General features: G+C 45.5%; 2 protein-coding genes across 5 annotated transcripts; one reads left to right on the top strand and one right to left on the bottom strand.

Moving 5' to 3' along the window:
* LOC309450425 (uncharacterized protein) lies at positions 1-20,205 on the bottom strand. Of its 4 annotated transcripts, XM_082073259.1 has the most exons (4): positions 16,421-16,434; positions 16,239-16,317; positions 10,076-10,234; positions 6,242-8,488 (listed from the first exon to the last, which is right to left on the bottom strand). In XM_082073259.1, exon 4 carries the CDS (start codon positions 8,466-8,468, stop codon positions 6,648-6,650), a length of 1,821 nt encoding a protein of 606 aa, XP_081929385.1. In that variant the 5' UTR covers positions 8,469-8,488; positions 10,076-10,234; positions 16,239-16,317; positions 16,421-16,434; the 3' UTR covers positions 6,242-6,647. The 4 variants fall into 4 exon arrangements, with proteins under 4 accessions (XP_081929386.1, XP_081929385.1, XP_081929383.1 ...); XM_082073260.1 differs by lacking the exons at positions 6,242-8,488; positions 10,076-10,234; positions 16,421-16,434 and adding exons at positions 1-683; positions 20,060-20,205; XM_082073257.1 differs by lacking the exons at positions 10,076-10,234; positions 16,421-16,434 and adding an exon at positions 20,060-20,117.
* On the top strand, positions 18,631-24,919 carry LOC309450426 (uncharacterized protein). The gene is made up of 4 exons (XM_082073261.1): positions 18,631-18,829; positions 19,191-19,355; positions 23,204-23,352; positions 23,710-24,919. Exons 3-4 carry the CDS (start codon positions 23,215-23,217, stop codon positions 24,691-24,693), a joined length of 1,122 nt encoding a protein of 373 aa, XP_081929387.1. The 5' UTR covers positions 18,631-18,829; positions 19,191-19,355; positions 23,204-23,214; the 3' UTR covers positions 24,694-24,919.
* The last annotated feature ends 1,235 nt before the right edge of the window (positions 24,920-26,154 follow it).

The following is a 26,154-nucleotide window of genomic DNA, read 5'->3' as shown; positions in this document are numbered from 1 at the left end:
GCAGGAGCAGAAGTATCATAGGAGTGAAAGATACAGACTGGAAACATTCAAAGAAGTATTTTTTAAGACAAAGAGAGAGAGCATGGGGTAACCAGCCTGGAAGACATCTCGTTACATCGCAGTGGGGTCTGTAACCTGGTTTTCATTCCATGGATATTCACAAGCCTATGGATACTGCAATGCACCAAAACATCAGGACTGCACACCAGGCTCAGGCGTTAAAGCGATCAGCATGGGCGAGAGCAGCACGTGCTGCACGGCTCCAGGACCACGGTCTCACATGAGTCGACACACTTGGTGGTGCACTGGGTGGTGCAGGGCTCCACGCACTGGGTTGTGCAGTGGGTTGGGCACTGAGTGGCACATGGCTTTATGCAGGCATCAATACACGTGGGGGGACAGACCTCCACACACTGGGTGGGGCAAGGCTCCACACACTGGGCGACACAAGGCTCCACACACTGGGTGGTGCAGGACGTGGTACACTGAGTGGCACAGGGTGCTGGGCAGACCTCCACGCACGGCGTGGGGCACGGCTTCACACAGACGCTGCTGCAGGGCTCCACGCACACCGTCTGGCAGGGCTCCACGCACCTGGTGGCTTTCTGCGCACAAATGGGAGGGGGCAGGCAGGGCTGTTTGCACTGCTCGCAGAAAGACATACTTCTGATGTGCTGGTAAAGCTAAAGGCAAAGAGGAGAGACATATCGATTCAGGACTTGCGTCCTTTCTTCCTGAGCTGCAATTCACAACCTGAACTTCTGAAACATACGTAGCAGTTAACTGAAAAGGACTGTTAGAAAAAAAAATCAAGCGTGAATGCTTTCTGATTTGAGAAATATACAACTAACACTGCCAGATTACTCCATCCTTTCTTGGCAATCTGCAAGTGTCTCTATAAGGAAAATTAAAGCCATGAACCATGAATTTTATAGAATTGCACGCACTTAAACTTTGAAGAACCAATCCATAACAGGAAAATAGTTCATTTCCTTATTTTATTAATGAAATCAGCAGACTTCCCAGGAACCCATCTTCTACTTATCACTTCTACAGTTCCTCACACACACTACAGAGCACATTCCCCTTTGTGTAGATGTTGAGCTGCTAATTCCCAAGGATAAACCCAAAGACCTCAAATTTGACACTATCCCAAATCCTGCAGCTGTATATCGTGGTACTTCATTGAAAGTGTATCAAAATAAACAGGCTCAGCCTATCATAAGAGAGGAGTTGGCCTAGAGGTTGCAGCTCCTGTTTCCAATTCATTTCTTTCAGCTTTGCCCTCAGGTATTATGCAGCGTCCTTCTTTCAGACAATGCTTCTTCCCACTCGTGTCTTTTGAAGTCCCAAGACCTGCATCCACTAATTTATTTAATTTCCAGACTTAATGAAGTACGAAAAAATTAATGAAGATGGAATATGAAGAAGGATGAGAGACAATTACAGTTTCTGAAGAGGTTACAAGACATTTACAAGCTACTTAATGAAGAGCAAACTCTAAACAAGAGTCAGACATCCTCTCCCCCATTCTAGGACAAATCCTAGAACAGAAACACCAGAAGAAAAGCTCTTATGTGACCAATAATATATTCTTTTGACCAGAACAACCAAGTAACACAGCCATCACATTATCTCCTGATAAATCCAAGAAAGACTTACCAGTTCACCAATAGAGGTGAGTGAGGGAGAAGTCAAATGAACTTGTGTGAGCATTAAAATGGGAACCTTTTTATATGGTTTGCACGGACTCATCTCCGGAAACAAGGGAGCCCAGGGGTATGGACACCAGACCACTAACTACCTGAACAGGCTCCACCTGTACATGCTTTACATATTTGTTTACATCCTAATTTTTGATGGAAACCTCCTTCCAGGAAAAGCATGTGATCCTGAGCAAATTGTGTTTCCACCTAATACCCAAGTCATGTGGTTCCCAATACTCTTGGATAATTTCATCTCCTTATTTCCATAAATATCTGAATGATATTTTAGGGTTTTTTTCAATGCAGTAAGAATGTATAGGTATTATTAGGGAAGATGGAGAATTGATCTGATTTACTATGAGAAATATCATGTCTTAATTCTCATGGTAAGAAATAGCTAATCCTACAGTGGGTCATCAGTGTTTCCGCAAACTGTTGAGGAATCTGTTTCTCCAGTACCTTTTTAACCATTAAATACACTCCATCCTCTATTAACCACACTCATGCTTGGCAATGCCAGTGGGGACACAACTCTAGTTACCTTGAGGACCTTTCCAAGACATACAGGGAAAAGTAAAGGGGCACACATTTCAAAGGCATTTTTTCGCTGCCAGAGCAGTGTAAACTCCAGTTTAAGTGGGATTTAGGCCCAGGACTTCAAATTAGCATTTTGCTGATAATGATATCTCAGCTCTGCAGCACAGAAAACCTTTATTTCTCTGAGATATATGGAGGTGGTCATCAGGCTACATTTAGGTGGCCAAATTCTCCAATGAGATCACTTACACAATGTTAAATCGGTAGGGAAAAAGAAATAAATGAACCAACCCATTCAGCATGAGGAGAACATCCTGTTTACACTGGAAACCAGGAGTTAAACTGAAGAATGGCAGGCATTGGCACTGGTTCTTTACTAGTGTTCACATGGGGAAACTGGAATTCCTGCCCCGGTCTCATGTGAGCTGAGGGATTTGCATTGCTCTTGACATCCTCCCAGCAGCAGCTCATGGTTCATTCAGTCTTTCCACTTCTCTTCTTTTGCTGCAGGGACTTGCATCTCATGCAGATTCTCCCTCCCAGACTCACGCTGCTGTACTGGTGACTTCTATAGATGATAGGAAGAGATAGGGACTTGTACAATTCAATTCACTTGTGTTAGACATCTGCTGGGCTCGCCTCTGAAACCAATACTTAGAACTAGTCCTACATCTCCCTTTCTATAGTGGGTTATTGCATACCCAATGGTTATATTTAAGTGGCAAGAAATTGTAACAACTTCTAATAGAAACAGACATTTTAGGAGATACAAATTGACCTGCATTTGTAATATGTGGGAACATCAGAGGGTTGGATTATTGTTCTTAATTGACACATTTTTGTGGATATCTATTATATTTATGAGCAATTAGGTCATTTGATTGGTCACATTAAGTTCAGTGAGTCAGGACCCCACAGCAACATCCTTTCATGGCCAGCCTCCTTTGGCAAAAGAGCTAGAAAGAACTTTTTCAAGTAAATTTTTCAAACTTTTTCAAGTAAATGGCCCATGTTAATGTCTTTTGCTGGTGTGATGGGTAACACTTTAATGAAATGGACACAACAGAGATTGAACCTGAACCAGAAGAGGTTCTTGGAGTCCATGAAGAGACAGACTCCCCCATCCAGAGGTTTGTCTGGTGCTGCAGAAGAGGACCCCCTGAGCACCATGCTCTGGTGCTTAGGAGAATATTTCTGAAGAATTCAGTAGAAACGAAAATGGTCAACCCTTTTGGATCCAAATAATCCAAGAAAGATTTTGTATTTCACCACCAAGAACTATCATATATGGAGGCACATTAGGATTGGAGCCATTTCCTATAACTATAAAAAATTTGCCTGCAGACATGAAACACCGCGTGGTCACGGAGACATGACTGTTAACATAGATACAAAAATTCGGGATGTGCAGAAGTCATGATTTTTATTAAACAACCCAAACCAAAATTTTTTCCTATGTAATCATTTGGATATGCACCATTTAGGGCTTTTCAAATGGATTTCTGCTAGAAAATAAATATATTTCACAAACTCCTAAACACTTTGATTTGAAAATATGACACTTCTGGATTTCTTTGCATCCATTAGTTTATCTAAAAGCCTCCTAAGTAAGTTTTCTTCACCTGTGGCATCAAAACACTGGTTGGCAACAGGGATTTCATTTTGCTTGTGTGCAGCAACCCATATAGTATATGACCCCCATTTTGATGAGCAAAGCATGTTAATAGAAATCGAGGATCCTCAGCATGGCAAGGCCTTCCCAACCTGCCCTCCTGCATGTTGCTGCAATTAAATCTTAATGTCTGGGGCTTCATTACACCTGACTTTCCCCTCTCATCATTACCTACCACAACTACCTGGGGAAGGTGAAGGCATGTGATACAGCACCAAGAGTACTTTCCAGGTGGGGATGGTATCCAGGCTGCTGATCCACCGCTCCATCTTGGAAATCACTGCATAGCTGAGATGCCAGGAGGCTGAGTATAGACTGCAATTAGCATCACATGAAGACAAAGGTCTTGTCTAGTCCATGCCCTAGGGACTATCCAATCAAGTAATTAGATCATTACTTCTGGGGATGAGAAGAACCCAAACACAGCACTATCTACCTCTTTTCCTGTTTACTCAGGATGGTGAGTACTCCATGAAGAATGGTAAGTGAGCATCTGAATGCAATTAAATCTGAAAAAGAGGAACTAGCTGTGGTTATGAAAAAAAAAATAATGCATTTGTTTTATCTTTTGCTTTCTGATTGTTACAGATATTTGCTTTGATTTCCCAATATTTTAGAATAGGGATCTAGCGAGCACTTTGCCTGACAGAGCAAGAACTGTGGGCCTACTACATTTGCTCATGCTGAAAAGCAGTTTTCTCCAAAACTGTTATAACAGTTTCATAGATGTAGTATAAATGTTAAAGTGTTCAGGAAGGAAGCTTATCTACCTACAGCACAATCTTTTGATGTTCACCTGGAAATTAATTGTCTGGTCTCAGCTAATGGTCTCAGCCTTTTAAAATCTGAGTTTCCTTGTTCATATGGAGGATTAAAGATAATGCAAGAATCATGCCGTCAGAAGGATGATACAGTGAAATAGTTTAAGGGAAAATCTTATCTGAATGCTGGTTTTCCACCTACAGTTTCTTATTTCCCAGAAGACTGGTCTGTGTGATTTGGGAGCAGAAGCAAAGGAAATTGTTGTTTGCACAGGAGCTTTTAGTGAGTTTTAAAGGATTTTTGGAGTCAAATCAGACCTCCACAAAGAGGTGATTAGGAAGCCTTAATTGGTTTGGTATTTTCATTGTGTAGCATTTGTGCCTAGGTAATGCCCAGAGAACTTCCCCAAGTCTAGATACCCACTATGGTGAGAGTTGTACAACCTGTAGCAAGATCCAGGCTCTGGCACAACCTTTTGAGAGAGGAAGACAGAAACAGAAGAGCTGTGAGGGCAGAACAATTTGCATGAGGCCAGATCTATGCAACCCACGTGCAATGCCACATCCAGTGGGTGTGATTTATCATGTTCCACTATTGGTTGGACTCCTCTACTAGAAAAAGTGAGACAGTGATAATTGTACGTTAGTCAGCAGACACGTGCTGTGGGGCATCTTTAAAGAACGAGCCGGTGGGTGCTCAGAGGCAGAGCTGTGCCCATGTCTGCTGTTACAGTTGTGCTGGCTTCCCCAACACTCTGCCTCCCCATCTCTTCTCCCTTCAGCAGCTGCTGCTAAACCAAATCCCTCTCTGCACCGCATCTGCTCTGGAAACCTGCAGAGCACTGCCCTTGGCACGCGTAACTGTGTGACTTTGAGTCCCTGAGGATGTTGCTGATTCCCGGGCAAACAATTTACAGACAAATTCAGTGCTAAGGAGGAAACACTGGGATCCTGCTAGAAGGCGTTTATGTGGGGTTACCAAAATTGTCCAAGACACCTTGCTAATACTAATAAGGTTTCTGCAGAATTTGGTCATGAGTAAACGCGTGTTGATCTCCCTAGCTAACTGATGAGGCTTGCCCAATTGCCACCAGAGACAAGAAAATAGAAGTCGATTGCAAAAGGCTGAGATAGGAACTCTTACACACAGGTAACAAAGTCACGAGCCACAAACAGTCTCCAAGACCTGCTTATCTTTCCCTCATTAGTGGCTTACTTACCCATTGCTCATAATGGAACATTTAATTTCTGTCTGTGGGATGCAGACACAGCTGGCCCTAAGCTCCTCCAGCTTTGGAGGACCACTTCAGCAAATGGTTGGTTTTTAGTCTTTTCAAAACCATGGGACAGCAATACTTCCTCATGACAGACAGCATCCTTTCTCCCAGCAATAATTCTACTGTCCAAGTGAGTCCCAGATCTCTGGCTATTGCCTTAGACTTTCACATGCATTCCAGCAGGAGCTGCCACTCTGCAGAGATCAGGCTTTCAGGAAGACATTAGAAGGAGAAAGTGAGAGTGTAGGGGAGTGTGAAAGTGAAGGAAACGCAGACACCTAATGCCAAGATCTTTTTTTAATTGCTTCATAAAAGAAAAGGAGATGATGGAAATAAAGAACAAATGGTGAAATTCTTCCATCCATATCAGTGCAAAGAAGAATTACAGAATCTCTCTCCCAGGCAATTTTCTGGGGGCACAAAATCATTCAGTTACATGTTACAAGGAAAAGTATTGTGTTTGAGGTAAATATAGCAGAAATTATGCAAAATGTAAGAAAAAAACATTTGAGGATTTACTCTTCCTGGGACAGGAAGGGCACTAGGAAAGCAAAGATGTGAGGAAGATGTTGGTAGATTCACAGATCTGCAAAACATTTTCGTTCCTTAGCCTTTGTGGGATCCACAGGGCAGTGGCACTGCGGAGGGGGGTTCTCTTGCAGCTCCCACCGCCCCACCCCCCACACTCAACCCCTCAAGGAGCCTTGCATTTACGACAGCAGACATCTGCACATCTGATGGCGTAGGGCCGGCCACAGGCAGAGGCGCACACGCACACGGGCACGGCTTGTGTAACACAGGCAGTGGGACAGGAATCCACGCACTTCGTTACAACCTGAACGCCCTCAGAGCACGGATCCACACATGTGGTGGTGCACTTGGTCACTTCCTCACAGCAGGGTTCTACACATGAGGTGGTGCACTTGGTCACCTGCTCATAGCAGGGTTCCACACATGAGGTGGTGCACTTGGTCACCTGCTCATAGCAGGGTTCCACACAGGAGGTGGTGCACTTGGTCACCTGCTCATAGCAGGGTTCCACACAGGAGGTGGTGCACTTGGTCACCTGCTCATAGCAGGGTTCCACACAGGAGGTGGTGCACTTGGTCACCTGCTCATAGCAGGGTTCCACACAGGAGGTGGTGCACTCGGTCACCTGCTCACAGCAGGGTTCCACACACTCAGTGGTACACTTGATCACTTGCTCGCAGCACGGATCCACGCATGAGGTGGTGCACTTGGTCACTTGCTCACAGCAGGGTTCCACACACTCAGTGGTACACTTGGTCACTTGTTCACAGCAGGGTTCCACACACTCGGTGGTGCACTTGGTCACTCTGCTGCAGCATGGATCCACACACTTAGTGGTGCATCTGGTGACACCTCCACGGCATGGATCTATGCACCGTGTTGTGCACTTGGTCACTCTGTCGCAACATGGATCCACACACTTAGTGGTGCACTTGGTCACCTCTCTACAGCAGGGATCCACACACCTGGTGGTACACCTTGTCACTTCTCTACAGCATGGATCAACACACCTGGTAGAACACCTTGCCACTTCTCTACAGCATGGATCCACACACTTGGTGGTACACCTTGTCACCTCTCTACAGCATGGATTCACACACCTGGTGGTGCATTTGGTCACTTCCCCACAACCTGGATCAACACATGTGGTGGTGCATTGGGTCACTTTGCTGCAGCATGGTTCCACACATGTGGTGGCACATCTAGTCACAGGTCTACAGCATGGATCTATGCATCTGGTGGTGCACTTAGTCACTTCCTGGCAGCATGGTTCAACACATGTGGTGGCACATCTGGTCGCAGGTCTACAGCATGGATCTGTGCATCTGGTGGTGCACTTGGTCACTTCCTGGCAGCATGGATTTATGCATCTGGTGGTGCACTTGGTCACTTCCTGGCAGCATGGATCTATGCATCTGGTGGTGCACTTGGTCACTTCCTGGCAGCATGGATCTATGCATCTGGTGGTGCACTTGGTCACTTCCTGGCAGCATGGATCCACACACTCAGTGGTACATTCACTCACACCTCCACAGCACGGTTCCACGCATGTTGTGGTGCACTTGGTTACCTCCTTGCAGCAGGGATCCTCACATGTGGTGGTGCACTTGGTCACTTCCTCACAGCATGAATCTTCACATCTGGTGATACACTCGGTCACTTTGCAGCAGCATGGGACTGCACACTTGGTGGTGCACTTGGTCACTTCCTCACAGCACGGAGACACGCGTGTGGTGAGTCCAAGGCAGCATGGATCTACACAACCAGCAGTCTGTGTCACACCAAGATTACTCAGGTTCACGTAAGTGGTGGTTCCCCGAGGAACCCCTCGATAGCAGCAGGGTTCCACACGTGGAGGCAAGCACTGGATGTTACAGACAGTGCCACAGGGATCCACACGATTTTTCACAGGAAAATTCTTCACCAAGATGGTTGGAGGTGGAAGGCAGATCTGTCTGATTTGGTAATCATTTTCACACTGCATCTTTGAGGGAAGGGTAATGTCTGAAAGCAGGAAAGGAATATACTTTGTGGAAACAGAGACATTCAGCTTTCACAAGGTTATTTTATAGACTGAATCAAACTATACTTTTTCCAGTGGAATACTTAACAATGCACTGGGAAAACAGGCTGAAATCAACAGCAGGACACTAACTCCACATGAAAGCATTTTAGACACATTTGTAGCTACTGGCTGCATGCACATTTCAATCAACTTCTTTAAACAGGAAGAAAAGTAGGGTTATTTGGACTCAACTAGATTATATCAAAGTCATGACAGCCCCCACCTGACCACAGCTGTTCTTGGTTTGGAATTAGCTCTTCAAAATTACTTCCCTATTTCTACCCAAAAAGGAAACTACTAGGCTTCTGTTGGTGCCCTGTCCACGTGAAGGTCCTCAGGTGGAGGACATGAGTCGAGGCTTCACACTGGAAAATTTCCACAAGGAAAGGATCTGATGGCCACAGTACAGCTGTTTTCCTACCTCTCCCATAGAAGTCCTCCTAGTGTTTCTCATTCAGACTTCCTTCCAGGCATTGCTTACCCATGCAGCCTGCAAGTCTCCACTTCTTATCTTCCCTCCTACTTCTTTCCTTTGAAGTCCTAGCCTTGCTTTTTGATCTCTCTCAAACCAAATAATTTCCTAGTTTAAACAGAGTAGCAGCGTCATTGAGGAAAGAGAGAGGTTAGTCCACTCTCAGCTACACTGAGACACATCTCGCTAAAGAAAGCACAGCAGTTGCAAAACATAGAACAAATAAAGACTGGTAGAAGGTGGAATAAATATTTACCCTTAGCTCAGCTACGTGATAAGTACCGTACACAAATCTTGCTAAGCAGAAGCACTTCTAACTTGCTTCTGCAGACAATACTTAAAAATTAAATAACCCCAGCCACTGCATTAATTCCCAGTAAGCCAAGAGAGACTTACCCAATTCACCACCAGCAACTAGCAAATGAAACCGAAATGGTTTGAGAAACTCTACAATATGTATCCTTTTATATGATTTCAGTGTCCTTGTCTCCGGAAGTGAGACACCTCAGGAGTATGGAAATATAATTTTTAATAATCCAGACCTGTTCCACCTCCAGTCATTAAATTCTGTGCTTATATTATAATTTTAATGAAACATAGCCACTGAGGTGGTATATGTGACACCGTAACTGCTGCCTGCAAGCTTGAATTCCTGATCCACGTATTTCCTATGGGGGATGGGGAACAAAGAACTGATGATACAGACTGGAAACAATCCCCCTCGGGATTAAACTTTGTTTTGATAAAAGATACTTTGCTACATTTTCTTGCACCTTCTCCTCAGATAGCCATGCAGATTGCGATTACAGATGGGCTAGGACTCTGTAAGCAGCTTTGTTCTGCTCTACTGTGAAAGTTTGCCTGCTCTTGCTAGTGCACAATAACCCTCTTACCAAAAAATTTTATTCCTGATAATGTGGTTGTAATTTCCGTTGTTGTAACCTGCAGTTATTGCCTCTCACCCTGTCTTCAGGCACCTCTGAGAAGATTCTCTCCATTAATACCCTTAAAATAGTTGAAAGGGTCCCCAGGATCTCCCCTAAGTCCTTTTTACCTCCAGGGTGAGCAGGTCCTCCAGCCTCTCCCCATCCATCATCTGTTCAAGCCCCCTGGACCATCTTGGTTGTGTCCATTGGACTCACTCCAGTTTGTTGGAGACTTTCTTGCGCTGTGGGCCCCAAATTTGACACAGCATCCAGATGTGATCTCACACCTGCCAGACAGAGGGAAGCACTCCGGAGAGTGAAGCTCAGTACTTGGGCACACTCAAGTTTTCTGGGAAGCTTCATAACACACCTACTCCTCAATCAAGTGCAGTGTGCCAGCATAACCAAAATTTGTTATGGTTTTAGCAGTTAGGCAGCCAGGGAAGGCTTCATACTGCATTAAGATCCTCAGTGTCACTTAAACTCCTTCCAGGACTTCTCCTGTGGTGGCACATCTCTTTGCAATGATGCTCCAGGGTGATGGACCACCTGTGTTTGGTGCTCTGACCGCAGTGCCTGTGGTAGTGGCCCTTTTTGGTTTGCTGTGCGCATATCTATCACGTAGCAAGCTAAAGACAGTGAACTGTGCATGACAGCCATAGCACAGAGTTGCTGCTTTCTACCTGCCACAATTGCAGTCAAGTAAAGATGTTATTGTCTGAAATTCCCCCATTATAAGACAGAAAGGAGAGCCAACATGCTTACTTGCATGCAGAGATGAGGACATGCATCGGCCAGAGGTGAAGCTGCGTTCTTGTGTCTGCACTCTATTATCCCTTTAAAAGTGCAGCTTCATGCTGCTGAGCATGGTGGTGCTCAGAGTAGTGGATTTTGGTTATTTAAAATTGGAAATGTTATTTAAATCAAAATAAGTAAATGCAGGATGCATGACCACTTGGGTTGCCAATGCTCTACTGACCACAGTGATCTGAATTAACCAAGTATAATGCATCCAACTTTGGTAAACCAGTGGGCAGAAGGGAAAAGGGTGGTGGTCATTCCTCCTATCACCTGTCAGATCTTAAGGGTTATAGCTGCATAAGGGTAAAGGCAACATCATAGAATCATAGAAACATTTTGTTCAAAAGACACTCTTAAGATCATTGAGTCCAACCATAACCTAAAGCTAGCACTAAACCATGTCACTAAGACCCTCATCTATACATCTTTTAAACACCTCCAGGGATGGTGACTCCACCACTTCCCTGGGCAGCCTGTTCACTGCTCCACAACCTTTTATGTGAAGAAATGTTTCCTAATATTCACGGCGATGGAATAGTGTTGTTTTTTGAGTCAGAGCTTTCAGAAAACACGCAAAACATCACAAGACTAGCGATGATATAAGAGTTTCCAGAAGCACGTCAGGACGCTAGCAACAACAGCACCGTGTCTGAACGGGACAGTGGCAGTGACAGAAAGAGGTCAGATATAGCTAAAAATTAAAAGAATCCCCCAAATCCCACATCCCATCCTGTTTCTAATGGCCTGCATGATGTGTTGGGCTGGAGGATATTTTACTGTCACAGAAAAACTGACCCATGACTGGTTGGCTACTTGAGAGCAAGCTGAGAGTCCATTCATTTGCCAAATTCTTCTCTGACATCAGCCCCACTGAAAGGACACGTGAATTCACAAACCATCTTTGCTCACTCAAGGTAATGCTGCAGCCATGGAAATAACTGGTTTCCATTAAAAATAATTAGTCAAATAATCCATCACAAGACAGAGGCAGAGTAGGTCCGAGTTAGTAAAGGATAGTTTGTCTATGTGCCCAGGGCACCTCATCGCTGGAGGCCAGGCTCTTGAATATACAAGGCAGATCCCAGTCTAAAGTTGCCGTGTCTGCTCACTGTCTTTATTTGCTGATACTGAGCCAGGTGAGTATCTTTGGGATTGTACAGTTCTCATCCTATTACTGGTGTTAATTTTCTACTATTTGATGAAATATATTACTGCTACCAGCAGTGTAAGGGAAATTGTTTATTGTCTCTAATACATCCTTGGTGATAAGAATTTGAAAGAGTAAAAATCTTCTTCCTTCACTCTTATTTTGCTGTAATTGTTATGGATGCTTTGTAAAATGCTTCCTGTTGTCTCAGCACTGGATTTAGAGGGCTAAAACACTGTCTTGCTCTCTGAGTGCCTTCACACACGTAGGAGCAGAAACTGCTGTGCATGTAGTTATCGTCTTAAGTGGTGAAATGACTGCGGCATCGCGCAGCCAAGGTCTCAGGTAAGAGCACCTCGCCTCATGGTAAATCTAAGCAACTATGTCTTCCTTCTACCTGTCTAACCTGTTGGTGCTTTTAGCAATGGCAAATGCAAGACAGTGGTAACTGCACCTCTTGCAGCTGCTGTGAGGTGGGTATTCTCCCACAAGGGAGTTTCAGAACAAGGAGGACAACTTTAGAAAAGAGGAAGTTAACATGAAGTTTATAAACCTGCTGAAAATGTCAGTCAAATCCACTGCTATCTGCACAAGAAAATGCCAATGGGGGAACTTTTTTTGGCTGAAAACAGATTTTAATAGGAAGAGCTGGATTTGGAAGTTTATGCAGAAAAACAGAATGACCCAATTTATTTTCATAAGGAATGGCCGCAGAATTTGACAAACAAACAGCATTATTTTTCCTATATTCCTTATTTCATGACATCATTGTGGCACAAACAGCAAGCGTCTTTGCTGAAGAGTTGACCAGCCAAGAAAATGAAAGACCCAGTATTTTGGGTTAGGAGACACCAAATTGCAGGACAAGGGTTAATGGTTTTAAAGTAAAGAAGGGGAAATTCAGGTCAGACATGATGAAGAAATATTTTACAATGAGGCTGGTAAAGTACTAGCCCAGGTTGCCCAGAGAGGTGGTGGATGCCCCATCCCTGGAGACATTCAAGGCCAGGCTGGATGAGACTGAGCAACCTGATCTGGTTGACGATGTCCCTGCTCCTTAGGGGAGATTGGACTAGACGAGCTTTCCAACCCAAACTATTCTATAATTCTATGCTTCTATGATTGCTTTTTTTTTTTCTTTCAGGCTTGCCTGAAGCGCAGAAGTGCCTTACCAGTGCAAGTTGCCCTGCCTTCACCCTTCTGCCTGCATGGGGGAGGCTGCGCACAGTGACACTTGCCCATTGCACTGTGCCGTGGTGGATCTGGATCCCTGTCTCGTGCAGGATGCGCATCTCTGTCCTGAGCAGACTTGCCAGGTGGATCATTGCCCATGTCAAGGGGTAGCCGCCTGCCTGGATTCTTATCCTCAAATTGGGTCCACCTGCCTACCTTTTGCTGTCCCTGTGCCTGGGGATGCCTGCACACCTCCACGTGTCATCAGCTGCATGGGCGCTTGTGTGAACCCAGCAGCAAACCCTTGTGAGACCCACCAAAACAAGGGAGGCGCCAGCTTCCAGCTCACAGATTCTCCAGTGGAGCTCTGCACCCCTGAGACAGCTGAGACCTGCGTGGAAAACTTCCCCATTCAGCATGCGATCTCGCTAGTGCATCCCTGCATCCCTGATGAAGCTGGGATATGTGTGGAGACCTCCCCCCTCCAGCAAACAATCTTGCCAGTGGAACCTTGCATCCCCAAGAAAGTTGGGACCTACCTGGAAAACTTACCTTTGCAGCACCCAATCTCAACTGCGGAGCCCTGCACCATCAAGGTGCTTGAGACCTGCAGAGAGAACTTGCCCCTTGACTGTACAGCCTTGACCAACAAGTCCTGCTGTCCTCAAGATGTGACCATTGGAGATCCCTGCCCTGAACAGTGCTTGGTGACATATGTGGATCCCTGCATACCCCAAAGTGTGATTTGTGCAGAGCCATGCCCGCCCCAGAGCGCTACAGAGTCCATGGGGACGTGCCCATCCCAGAGCACCATGGGACCTGTAGACACCAGCTCTGCCAAGGGCATGACCAGGGGTGCCGGCACCCCCCTGTACATGCAAGCACCTCTCTGCCTGAGCACCCGCACCTCCACCATCATGGGGCGGTGCCTTCACAAGTGTCAAATGTGGCTGCAAGGCAAGAAGTAAGGGTGACGTGAGAGGGCACACAGTAAAGAAGAGGCTTCTCTGCATAAACAAGACCTTCTCTAGTGAGTTTCTTGGTTTCTCATGTTTATCAACAAGAAATAATATTGCTTCATGTTAAATTAAAAATGCTTTTCAATCATCTGTTAATTATGGCCCTTATTTTTATTGCTTAATGTTAACTGCAATAATAATGGCAAAAGTGCAATGCAAGTATTATTTGCATTCACAGAGACCCATTTCATCATCTTCAACCTTTTTACTTCCCACATATAAATAACTACTTTCACAGTCGGTTTTAAATTCAGCTCTGATTTTACTTGGGGTTTTGGTCTTTTAGGTTTAAATTAATATAAGAATATTGAGAAAAGTAGCTCAAAGACAAAGACAAATGTCTTTTAGGGAGACACAACATGATAGATGCCATTTAGGGTGAAGAAAGAGCAAACACTGAATATAAAGAAGTTGCAGAAAACACCAGAAGAGTAATGCTGAGAAATTAGAGTTTTGTTGCACAATGTCCAGCTGAAGACTGGGTAAAACTCCATATAATTAAAAGGTTTTGTTACATAACAGCTTCCCCCAGAAATAGAGCTATATATCTAAATATTAACAGCAATTTGATGAAGCAGATGAATACATCTTTTTTTTTTTTAAGTTATAGAAAGGCCAGGGGAGAAGGATAGGGCAATTATTCCTGCAGCTGCCCGCCATGTAATTGATATATCATCTGACATTTCTTGCATAGTAGCCCTATCAGATTTGGTGCTAGCACCCATGGCTCGCTGTTCTCCTGGTAACACCTGGTCAGGAGCTGCTGTTTGCTGGTACAGCATTTTGCTTCTATTGCAAGGAGATCCCACTCCAGCTCAGGACAGCCTGAAAAAAGAACGCTGAGAACCAGCCTCTGTACCTGTAAACAGCTGCTCAATGAAGGCCATTTTTATTGGATTATGGTACATTGTTTGCTGGGTCTTTAATGTCCTCTGTTAGAAAGGATTTTTCTGCCTCTGTAAACACGTCAAATAAAACGTGTCTATGTGTTAGCACTCTATGTGTATTTGCAAAGAGATGAAAGAAGTTCCTATGCTGTAGCAGTAATTGCAGTTTATTGGATTGAGGGAATAAATCTTAAGGAATCTGAAAAGTGAGAACGGTTTCTTTTTTTTTTTTTTTCTTTTCAGTAAATAAATCAACAGGTATAATTCCCAAGACACTACGCCAGATTACCGTGCCTGAAACTACATATATCACCCATTATGTTGTAATGTGACTCTTGTGTGAGTTAGATTAGATCTGTGGTATTAGACTTCAGAAACACCTATAAATCAAACATTAGTGAAGATAGCCTATAGTAATGTAAAAACGACAACTAAAGATGAACCAACAGAGATGTTAAGGAGAGGAATACAGTTTACTGTAGCACCAAATATGCACTTGTATAGTAAGGTAAGCTCAGCTCATTGTTAGAAGATGCTCCTTTGGCACCATATTACTAGACTGTCCATTACAAATTGTTGTGTTCTCCTGAATAATCTCAGTTACAAAGATAACTTCTCATTGCACACTTGCATCTCCCTGGCTGGCACTTCCCTGGCATTTATGGCTATGCCAACACAATGTGCTCCATCCCAGCACATTTGACATTCAAACACCCATTTGCTGATGCTCAGAGTTTGTTGATATCATCCTGGGTGCTTCTGAGCACTTACCAATGACAATAAAACAAAACCTGACACTGAGCCATTTCCTCCAGCACAGCAGCCAATGCTTGTTTCCTTTCCTCAAGTGTCATTAAGCTGGAGGTGTTCATCAAGACCAAAGTGAAGGTTTCTTTAGCTCTTTAAAAGAATCTACAGTCTATCCAGGGCCATAAGTATGTCATGAATTGTATGAAAACTAAACCTGGAAAGACTTTTTTGTTAGGTGCATCAACTGTAATTTCATCAAGAGTGCCTTCATTGAAGCAATCTGGGGCAGAGATGGTCTTTGTGGCTGGGCTGCAGTGTCCTGATCACAGTCCCAGACCTGCAGTGCTGGTGATAAAGCTGCAAAGCAAGAAGAGGACCAGATCCAGCTATATCTTTTCACTGGCCCATGCTATCTGGGGATGTATTGTGTTTGCATTTCAAAACTCATGAGCAGCCCATTCGTTGCCTTCCCCCCAGCTCTTCATTCCTTTGACAGTTCTCACATTCTACTCACCACAATCTCCTCCTCTCCTCTGTCATTATTGCTGCCTTGTGACACCTCATCTTCATTGGGTGGGGTGTAATTGGTACAGCTGGAAAAGAGGCATCAGGTGTGATTGTGGCATTCCTGACATATCAGCTAGTAATTTATCCCTTTCCTACAGAGACAAAGGGAAGCACAAAATGCCATCCAACCTGGGTTTGGCCAAACATTGTTTGCAAACTGAAGCTGAGGACCTCATTTCTCAGGCAGGGCCAACAGGGCTGAGAGGTCGCACACAGACATCTCAGCTGGTACAGAGTTGCACAATAAGCAGTACCCCAGTGCTGGTAGTGCTTATTTCATGGAGCCAGGTGAGTCATTTTAGGCAGCTGATCCTTCAGAGCAAGTCAACTGCTGCACATGTGCTCTTGTGAACGATGCTGGTCTGGAGTCCATGTTCTCCTGGCCTGAGTCACCAGTTCCACAAGGTCTTCCAGGCACAGGAAGGAGACTGAAAAGTCCAGTTAAAATGAGTATCTCCCACTCTTTGCTAAAAGACGTCACTCCCCCGCTTAGTATATCCACGTAACTCTTCAGAAGACACACAACCTGCACGAAATGAAGTATTTAACAAAAATAACAAGTTCAGACATTGTCACATTGGCTCTGAATTCCCTATTTCTTCTTCCCATCTTTTCCCCTCTGGTTTTCAGGTTCCCATCCAGCCTTTTGCTTGCCTCAGGACCAGGTGGCTCTTGCCAGTGGGCTGTTACTGGCTCCATTTTGAGTAGGACACAGCTCTAAACTTCAGCACAAACACACAGCCAGGCAAGAAGTTTCTGAAAATGGCTGGGAGCCTGCTGGAGCCTAGCACACCTTCTGTGCTCGCCTTTCCAGGGTAAACAAACAGAAATGTTGCTCTCAAATGAGGCAGGCCACAGGCAGAACTGGTAGAGCCTGGTTTCCACCATCTCTCCTATGTCCAATGAAGGGCAAACTTTCTACTATGGCAGCATTAAACAAGTCTCTACTGATTTTCATAAAACTAGTATGGCACCGTGCCATTGTGCCAAATTTGCTTGCAAATAATAGGTTAGGATATTAAAAGCGGGAGTATTGAAGCTGTACTTCTTGGGAAAGCCAGGCTAAAGGAAAATGAACCTCTATGAAAAAAAAAAGCTATCACGTGATTTCCCTGTTAGTACATCTTTCTAGAGAAAAAGATCAGGAGCAGGCAGGATCTGCATTGCTGCATGCAGCACAAGTAGCACGGTGTAGGACAAGGTGCATCAGTCTGCTCGCTGCCTGGCTTTCCCCCTGCTGTCACCCCTCGAGCCTTGTGTAAGCAGCTTCCAGCCCTGCACTGTTTGCCTCGTAGAGAGCGCTGACATGCTGCCGCCGGACACACATCCCTGCCAGGCAATACCCGTCCTGCCCCAGAGCACCTGCTCTGGTCCATGGCTGCCCGCCTGACGCACCACCTTCTTCCTCCCCAGCAGCACCTTGCCCAGCCAGATCCATCACACTGCCAGCCTGGCTTTGGAGAGGTTTCTATCAGGTTGAGTTTCCCAACACGTCCTAGCTGCCCTCTTCCACCCTCTGCTCTAGATAAGACTCCAATTGTTGCAGAACAACCACCCCTGAGTACTTTTTAGTTATTTCCTCTCCACCTGCCATTCATGCTCCTTTGGTCATTTCTTAGTGGCCAGAGTTGCTTTTCAGGACAGCAGAAAGCAGCTTTACACCCCAACAGGAGAAAATACTAAGGCTGAGGCTTTAAGCCATTGACCAAAATTGCTGGTTTCTCTTAAAACAAGCTAGTAAAAATAATTTAAATTTTCCTGCTAATGTGCTGGGCAGTGAGGAACCTAACATGCAAAAGCACCAAAATTGGCCCCACCACCAAGGGGACCAGCCAAAATGAGTGCAACCCATGACTCGCTTCCACCAGAGCCACAAGAGGTGATTCAGGTCTCCACCAAACCCTCAGCCTTTGAGTGGGGCAATCCAGCAGAGACCACAGCTGAGCTGACTGCCGTGTATGCTACCAGTCCATCTCCTCTGCCAACAGCCCTGGGAGAAGGCAGTGAGGTCCCTGGGCACACGGGTGGTAGGAATGAACTGCTGCTGCCTGCATGTCGCCAGCTCCCCCCACACAGCAGGAACGAAGGCTCTGAGTTCAGCATGATACAGGAGGGGGATAAAAAAGTAAGGAGGAGCTCTCACAGCTGGGCTGCTACACCTGCCCAGCCTCCAAGTGCTGCCACAGAAAAGCTGTTTCATGGTCAGAGCTCTGCCCAGAAGCCGATTTTCCAAAGCTAAACCCTGTGGCTGGCTCAGGGAGCACATCTGAAAGACGTCTGGGAGCAGGCAACAGACCTGATGGGAGGGATGGGATCCCAGCTGCCCACACCAAGCACGTACAGGTGTGTCTGTGCATGCACACAATTGGCTTGGGCACCCACAGCAAGCATGCACACACATGACCGTGCCTGCACCCACGCAGCGTCCTCTGGTGGTGCACAGCACAGGAGCGCTGGAGAAGATTTCCTACAGGAGCTTGGAGAAGTTGAAACGCAAGGAACATACAGGCAGTGTCAAAGCTCATTTTCTGATGACAGGTAAAAAGCAGGACTTGGAGTCTTCTGAGCTGGACATAACCAGTAGTAGCTGCGCAGTTAATTTTGTCTTGACCAGCTGTCAGTTATCAGCATTCCCAAATATCTTGGCTGAATGGCTGCCATACAGCGTGCTGCCTCACCAAGGATCCTCCTCACAGTGCAAAGCAGGTGCCTCCAGAGGGAGGTGAAATAATTCTTCATAGCAATAAACGTGGGATAATCTCATCTCACCTTCCTCCCTGTTCTATTTCCCCCTCAGGTTTATTCTTAGTTTTTAATTGCTAAAGATTTGCTTAAGAAGAGATACAGAATTTCATATGCACTGGCTAACTACCTATGATAATTTCCTTTCCTTTTCCAGACTTAGAGCCATTTAAGTAAACTTGTGAGTTCCTTTGCACCTTCAGAAAAATAATTTACTCAATGATACCTTCAATGGTTTGAATTAAAACAGCCAGCTGGACAAGCTATGAAGCACAGAAGAATCCTGCTTTCACACAGAGGATCAACGGGTGAGAGAAACAAGGTAATCTGAGATACCCGTGCCCCTTTGTGAGTTCTAGGATACAAATGCCAAGGAAGGATTTAATTAACTTCTCTGTAAGTAAAGTTAACATATGTATTGAAACTGTCTCAAAACAAGAAAGGTATCCTCAAAAGTCTTGTTTCAGACAAGAGATTAATTCTTAATTTTAATTGTGGGATTATTCAAATGCAGAAAGAGTCTTTTAGATATTAAAGGCATTGCTAGCTGGCTTTCATTGCATTACCACAGGGAGCCTTAGAATCCAATTATCTCTGAAGAAATATGTTAAATATGGTCATTAACATGTAAAAAATTGGAAACGTCTTAGAGAAGAGCCGATGTATTACACTTCTTAATGTCACAGTGAATTAGCAATAGAGAAGGTTGCAACAGAAATAACTTGCTGAAATGCCCAGGCAGTGTAGGAAAGCAAAGCATTTTATGCCAATTAGTTTAATTCCTGATAACAACATAGATGTAAAGATAAAGCTCTCCGTATGATGAGTTCCAGCCCTAGGAAAGTTTCAGAATTGTGCTTCATGTGTGGAACAAGGTGAGAAAAGGGAGGCAACCCTGAACCTCATCATACACTGCCCTTAGCAGGCAAGAGAAAGAAGGAGACAACAGTCAGAAAAGGCAAAGGATGCATGTTAGGAAGGCAATAACCACAGATAAAACCCGAGTCCCATAGCACAGGCACTAACCAGATATCTTCTTTTTCTTTTAACCTCCAAAAGCAAGCCCCCACCATCTGAGCACCAAAGCCTTCCAGCTCTCCAAACCCCATGTTTAAATAGTTTCTCACATTAAACCTTCAGTGTAGAACTTTCCTTCCTTCTTTAGTGCTAACCTACGCTTCTGCTCTTCCCTGCTAAGCAAGAACAATCATAGTCATGCAGGAATAAACAGTAATTTCCTGCTTTATTTTTGTTGAGAAATCTGACCACTATGACCTAACTCCTACCCTCTTGGGCCCCAGACCCCAAACACCCTCAGCCCTAACACCCAACACCAGCTCGACACCACTCCCTGCCATTACTGCCTGACACATGCTCACCACACAGCCCCGACTGCTGGCAATGCTTTTTCTGAGCCCCCTTTGTCTGCTTCCTCCCTTCTTCCCCGCTAACCAAGGCATTGAGTAATTTCACAGATCCATAAGGTCTTCAGGCAGAAAAAGAGGGAAATAATCCTGGGATGCCTGATGACGCATCAGTTTTCTAGTTCTATTTTCAAATAACAGAATTTTGGGTGAGGTTGGTTTAGCTGAAGTTTAACTTTTACACATGAAAACACAGCAGGAGAAATTTAAGTGTGATCTAAACTGTAGGTTTTCTTTCTAGAACTTTTCAGAGAGCAACTCTCCCCAGCCCCATCTCAATCCTGTTCAAAACCCCCCAGCATCATTGCAAACCAAGTGTGAGCTTGTGCAAAGCCTCCCTTCCTATTTCACAGTTCTCAATGCAGTAACCCTGAAGTTTCATATGATTTCATTAGCACAAGTCTCTGAAGCACCTGCCCTCCCCTCCCTGGATTCAACATAATTTATTGCAAGCTCTGCTAAAAGGGGTGGTTTTGTCTTTTTTGCCATGCAGCAGTTTTAAATTCTTTACATATCATTTGACCCTCTAACCTTTTGCGCTTCATAAAGCATGTGTGAAATCCTGTACAACATAAACCTGTTATTGTCTACAAGAGGATAAACTGCCTTGCTCAGGGTCTGCATGGTTTTGCTAGAAATCTCTTCAGCACCAACACCCTAAAATACTTCAGCCTCCCAAGGTGCCCCCAGTAATTGCCCCCCCACCTCACTGCAGCTTAGTGAGAAGGTTCATAGCAAACACACCTCAGGTTAGAGGAATGTAGTGTGTTTCCATGCAGATGTGAAAGAAAGGTTGATAGATTTATAGATAAAAATAGAAGGGCACTGCCAGGAGGTCACAGCTGCTCCCTGGGCACTGCTTGCTCAGCCTGACAGAAGAGCTGCTTGATGGTACCTGGGATTAAAGCCGTGATAGATCAGAAACCTTTCAGCTTAAAGAAAGGGCATGAGTTCAGACAGAACCTGCCAGAGAAAAAGGAGCCCTGAGTTCAGGAGGACTCAACACACATCCAAAGGACTCGACGGCCTGCAAAGCCCTCCTGACCCTCCAGCCTCCCGTATTTATCCCTTTGCAGCCCTTCTCTTCTGGAGCAAGCCAGGCATTTTCTTCAGAGTGTTTTTTCTAGTAAAAAAAATGGCCATGTTTAGTGTTCTGTACCATTAAAAGCTATATGGAATTGTGACATCATTTTTTTCCCCGTCTTTCTTATTAACCATGTGTTCACCAAGAAAAAAGACTTTACAAAATAGCTAAGGTGAGGACAGCTTAAAGTCTTGCTCAAAGACTTTGGAAATGACTTTCATATCACACCGCATTTGGAGCTGCTGAGGAGTAACAAGATAATACAGGGAAAGAAAAAAAACAAATAAATTTCCTGAGCAAGCAGCAATAACTGCATCTAGGTCTGTGGGGCTTCAGTCAACCCACTGGGCCCCAGTATGGTGGCCTCATTAACAAGACACTGGGTCACAGCAGGGATTTGTGCCAGACATAGCACAAGAAGTTTAAGTCCTTTCCTTGCCATATGCTTCAGTTTCCCCTCCTGGTAAACGGGTGATTGCAGCCCACCGTGCCCACGGTCCCAGCTGCCGCGCCGCCCCTCTGACCTACTCCGAGTGCCACTTGGTGGCACTGTTCGGAAAGATTTCTTTGCTCGATGCCTACCTCCCTGCGGGGATACAGAAGAGGGAGTTTCTGGAAGGAATCACATCAACCTCGGCATCACAATATCCTCATTTTTCTTCCTTTGTTTTCTCCTTATTCACCATGAAAGCACTCCCGGGTGGCCTCCTCTCTGTGTGTCAGTCACTGGGGCACTGGGGATCTCCATCTCACAAAACACGTTTGCTGAACACAAGAGTCTCGGGCGTTGCTCGGGCGTCATCTTACATTAAATCCTCCAGTGGTAAAAATAGCCTTTTCTGTTAAATTCCTCTGAAATGTGTCTGCAGGTGGGGCAAGCTTGGGAATGATCACATATTAGCTCTAAAGAAAAGCATAAGAGCAGAAGTTAATGAGAAAGAGACAAAAGAAGACAGGGTCATGACAATGCGATTAGGTGAGAGATGTTTCAGGTCACCCTGAAAAATGCAGGTTGTGACCCTGAACTGTATATAAGACCGCTGAGAGCTGATTTGCTCCAGACCGCGCTCCCGAAGCTCAGTGCTCTTGCTGCTCGCCCAGGTAAGCCTGGAGAGACTTCTCATGATGACTTTGCTACCAACAGGAAAGCAGGAGCTTCTGGTCATGAGGATGTCCCTGAAGGTGACACTGCTGAGCTCTCCTAAAAGGAAAAGAAAAAGAAAAAAAAAAAAAATATATATATATATATATATATAAAGAATTATAAAAGAGATCTGTAATTGCACTATTCCGTCATTTGTTAGAGATGACCTGCAGTCACAGCTCTGCTCTGCTGCAGAGAAAGCCAAAGGGGATTTTTTCTCTTCTCTCTTTCTGTGTTCCCCCAGCCTTTCGGCTCTTGCTGTCCCTCATCTCTACAGCCATCACCTGCTCATCCTTACACCTGTCTCCGCAGTTGAGTTTCATTTTTCAGATGTTTTGTTGTGAGACCCTTCTTGCCCTCTCTTTCTCTTCACTTACACAGTTTCATTTTGTCTTTGCCCTTCTCTGGCTCTTCTTTCTCTCTCTGCCTGCCCAACTGTGTTGTTAAAGAGTCACTTAGCTGAAAAGCAAGAAAACAAACAAACAAAAAGACCCTTTTAAAATGTGCTTTTCTTGCAGGCTGCAGGAAGATGGCCCAGCTCCAGGAAAATGCCAACAGCATCATTTCTGCTTTCTACACATGCACTAGAAGTGACAGCAACTGCAGCCCCCTGAGCAGGGAGGAGCTGAAGCTGCTCATCGAGCAGGAGTTTGCCGATGCGATGGAGGTGAGGATCCAGCCCCGCGGCTGGCGCCTGCCGCGGGTTTACCTTCTGGCTGCAGGGCTGGGAGCCAGCGTGCAGCACAGTGGGTAAAGCCATGCAGTCCCATGCGGGTATGCAGGACACCTGGCTCCCTGGGAAAGGTACAGATGACTCCAAAAGCCCAGGATCTGCAGGGAAAAGTAGAGGCTGTTCATTCTCCCAGTGCCAGCAGCTCGTAGAGCTCGGTGCAGGGATAAACACAAGCCACGGGGAGTGGGGGAAGCGTGGAGCTGGATTTCTGCTCTGAGACCACCCAGGTGCTCCTAGAGAGATTACGCAAATGGCTCACTGGCTTTGCAGACACCATTTGTCTCTTTACAGAACCCCCAGGACCCCAAAACCATCAAGAAGGTGCTGTGCTTTCTGGACAATGACAGCAACTGCAGGGTTGACTTCAATGAATTGCTCAGCCTGGTCTTCCGCGTGGCCAAGGCTTGTTGCAAGCCACCCCAGCAACACCAGGCACCAGAAGATGATCAAGAGCCAACAGTGCAAGGAAAGGCAGGTGGGGAGCAGCTGCCGGGGCCACATGCAGCTGGAAGGGTCTCCCTTGACCAGCAGGTCCCTGAGCAGGATGTGAACAATCAGGTCCAGGACACCGAGACACAAGATCCAGAAGACTGTCAAACCCAGGAGGGTGAGACACAGGAGCAGGACCAGGACACCTGTCAGCCCCAGGAGAGTGAGACACAGGAGCAGGACCCAGACACCCCTCAAACCCAGAAGGGTGAGACACAGGAGCAGGACTGGGACACGCATCAGGATGACAGGACTGAAGCACCAGAAGGGGATGCAAAGAGGGGTGAGATCCTGGACACCAAGAAACAAGACCATGTCAGAAATACCCATAAGGCTGAAGAGACTGAGACACGAAAACAGGACCCAAAAACCCACCAGGCCCAAGAAAATGAGATACCAGGACAGGGTTCTAACTGTGATCAGAACCCAGAGATAGAGTCAGCAGAGCAGAACCAGAATTGTCCCTCTGAGACACAAGAGACACACCCAAACAATAAGATTCAGGTCTGTGAGGCCCCTTGGCAGGACCCCAACCCCGGCAAGACTGAGAAGCTGCAGCACCCACAGCAGGGTGCAAGCCCCTGTCGGGATCCCAAGCCCCAGGGGATGCATCATGACCTGGCTTTCCATCAGCTTGCTGTATGCAAGGTGCTGGAGCAGGAGCACAGCAAGGTGGAGGCTCCGAATTGTCCAGCACAACAGCAACAAGGTGCTCATGGCCAAAGACAACCAGCTATGGAGCAACAACTCCTGAAGTCACTGTATCAATGGCCAACACAGCAGTAAAGGCTGATACAAGCCCCCATCTAAGTGTAGCTGTTGTCCCCTGAGAAGAGGTATATTTTGTCCTGTCCCACTCTGTTTTTTTGCACTTCTATTAGTCATGTCTTACCCCATTCCTTATTAACCCTGGGCTTCACCCCTGGTTTTTATTAAGCTCTGCATGACTAGAGACCTTCCCTCTTACTCTATGTTAGACTGCCTCTGTCTGTGTAAGCAAAGCAATAAAACTGAAAGCAAAAGGACATTCTGTCCCAGTGTGTTGTTGCAAGTGTACCCTTGACCCAGCTCTGAGCATGGCCAGGTTGACAAGAGGCAGTGCAGAGGACCTGAGCATCTGTTCCTCACATGACATACGGCCACATTGCTCCAGGGTACAGACAGAGGGATGGCTGCAGAGAGGCAGGTGTGTCTGGGGGGTGAATAGCCTAAAGGAGCTGCTGCTCAGTCGCCTTTGCGATTTAGCTGAGGTGAATCGATTGCTCCCCGCAGGCAGGGATGTGACATCCCTGCAAGAGATGTCTTCAAAGAGGGTAAAAGACTGGATTAACACAACAGCACAGCTGACCTGAACAGATTCCTCTCAGCCTCCATCTGCTCTGGGCATTTTTCATGTCTGCGAAAAGAATAAACAGCTGCTTAACACTGAATGGGAGGGATTTTCCTATTTGACCTCACTTACTAATAATCTCAGAAGCAAGGGGAATTTGTAGCATGCTATGAAGAACAGAAATCCCTATTAGCTATGGAAAACTCCAAAGGAAGGAGTGGAGATACATTACACACAGGAAAAATGATTATTCACATACATCCAATCCCAGCAACAACTGCGAAGCCAGAGATAAAGAGCTAAATGCAAACTGTGCGCAAATGGAGCCAATCTCAAACTCATATTCAGTTCACATGGTTTGGGGTACCAGAGCCTTGGGCACTTGTCCAGACACATTCCATCCAGGAATGTGGATAATTCTGAGGGCATGAGCAGTCTGGTGAAATCAGTGTGGTTTACTAGGGAGTTCAGACATGCTGGACCACCAGACAGACCCAGCACTTGGCATCCCTCAGGGAGGGTGATGCTCAGCCTGTTTTTCACTATACTATCTTTCACTTGAGACCTATCAACTAAATCAGCATATGATAAATGCACCCACACCTCCTGCTCTGTGGCTGGTGACAAGCAGCACGCAGAGACCTCACTTGAAAATAAAACGTCATTCCTCTGGGACACCCCAGAATTTCACAATTTGCTAAACGCTGAATCAGAAAAAACAGCATTTCAAAACTATCCCCAGAATGTACATCCAAAAATGATTTGGTCTAAAAGTGCCAATGTCATAATTAAATGTATGAGACACAACATATATCTGCCTCATGACAGATGTGGACACGAAATTGGAGAGTCAAGACAAATTTCATCACCTATCTGTGAAAATCCCATTTCATCTGAAACGTTCCTTATAACATTTC

The sequence above is a fragment of the Streptopelia decaocto genome (genome assembly GCF_964273445.1).
Source record: "Streptopelia decaocto genome assembly, chromosome: 26".
In the NCBI taxonomy this organism is placed as follows: Eukaryota; Metazoa; Chordata; class Aves; order Columbiformes; family Columbidae; genus Streptopelia; species Streptopelia decaocto.
Note: the sequence above shows the minus strand (reverse complement) of the source record. Positions and strands in the feature narration are given on the sequence as shown.

Excerpts from the sequence above, each read along its gene's own strand:
- LOC309450425 (XM_082073257.1), bottom strand. The coding sequence starts at position 8,468 with ATGCAGTGTGAAAATGATTACCAAATCAGACAGATCTGCCTTCCACCT.
- LOC309450426 (XM_082073261.1), top strand. The coding sequence starts at position 23,215 with ATGGCCCAGCTCCAGGAAAATGCCAACAGCATCATTTCTGCTTTCTAC. Across the intron at positions 23,353-23,709 it reads AGTTTGCCGATGCGATGGAG|AACCCCCAGGACCCCAAAAC; the intron begins GTGAGGATCCAG and ends GTCTCTTTACAG.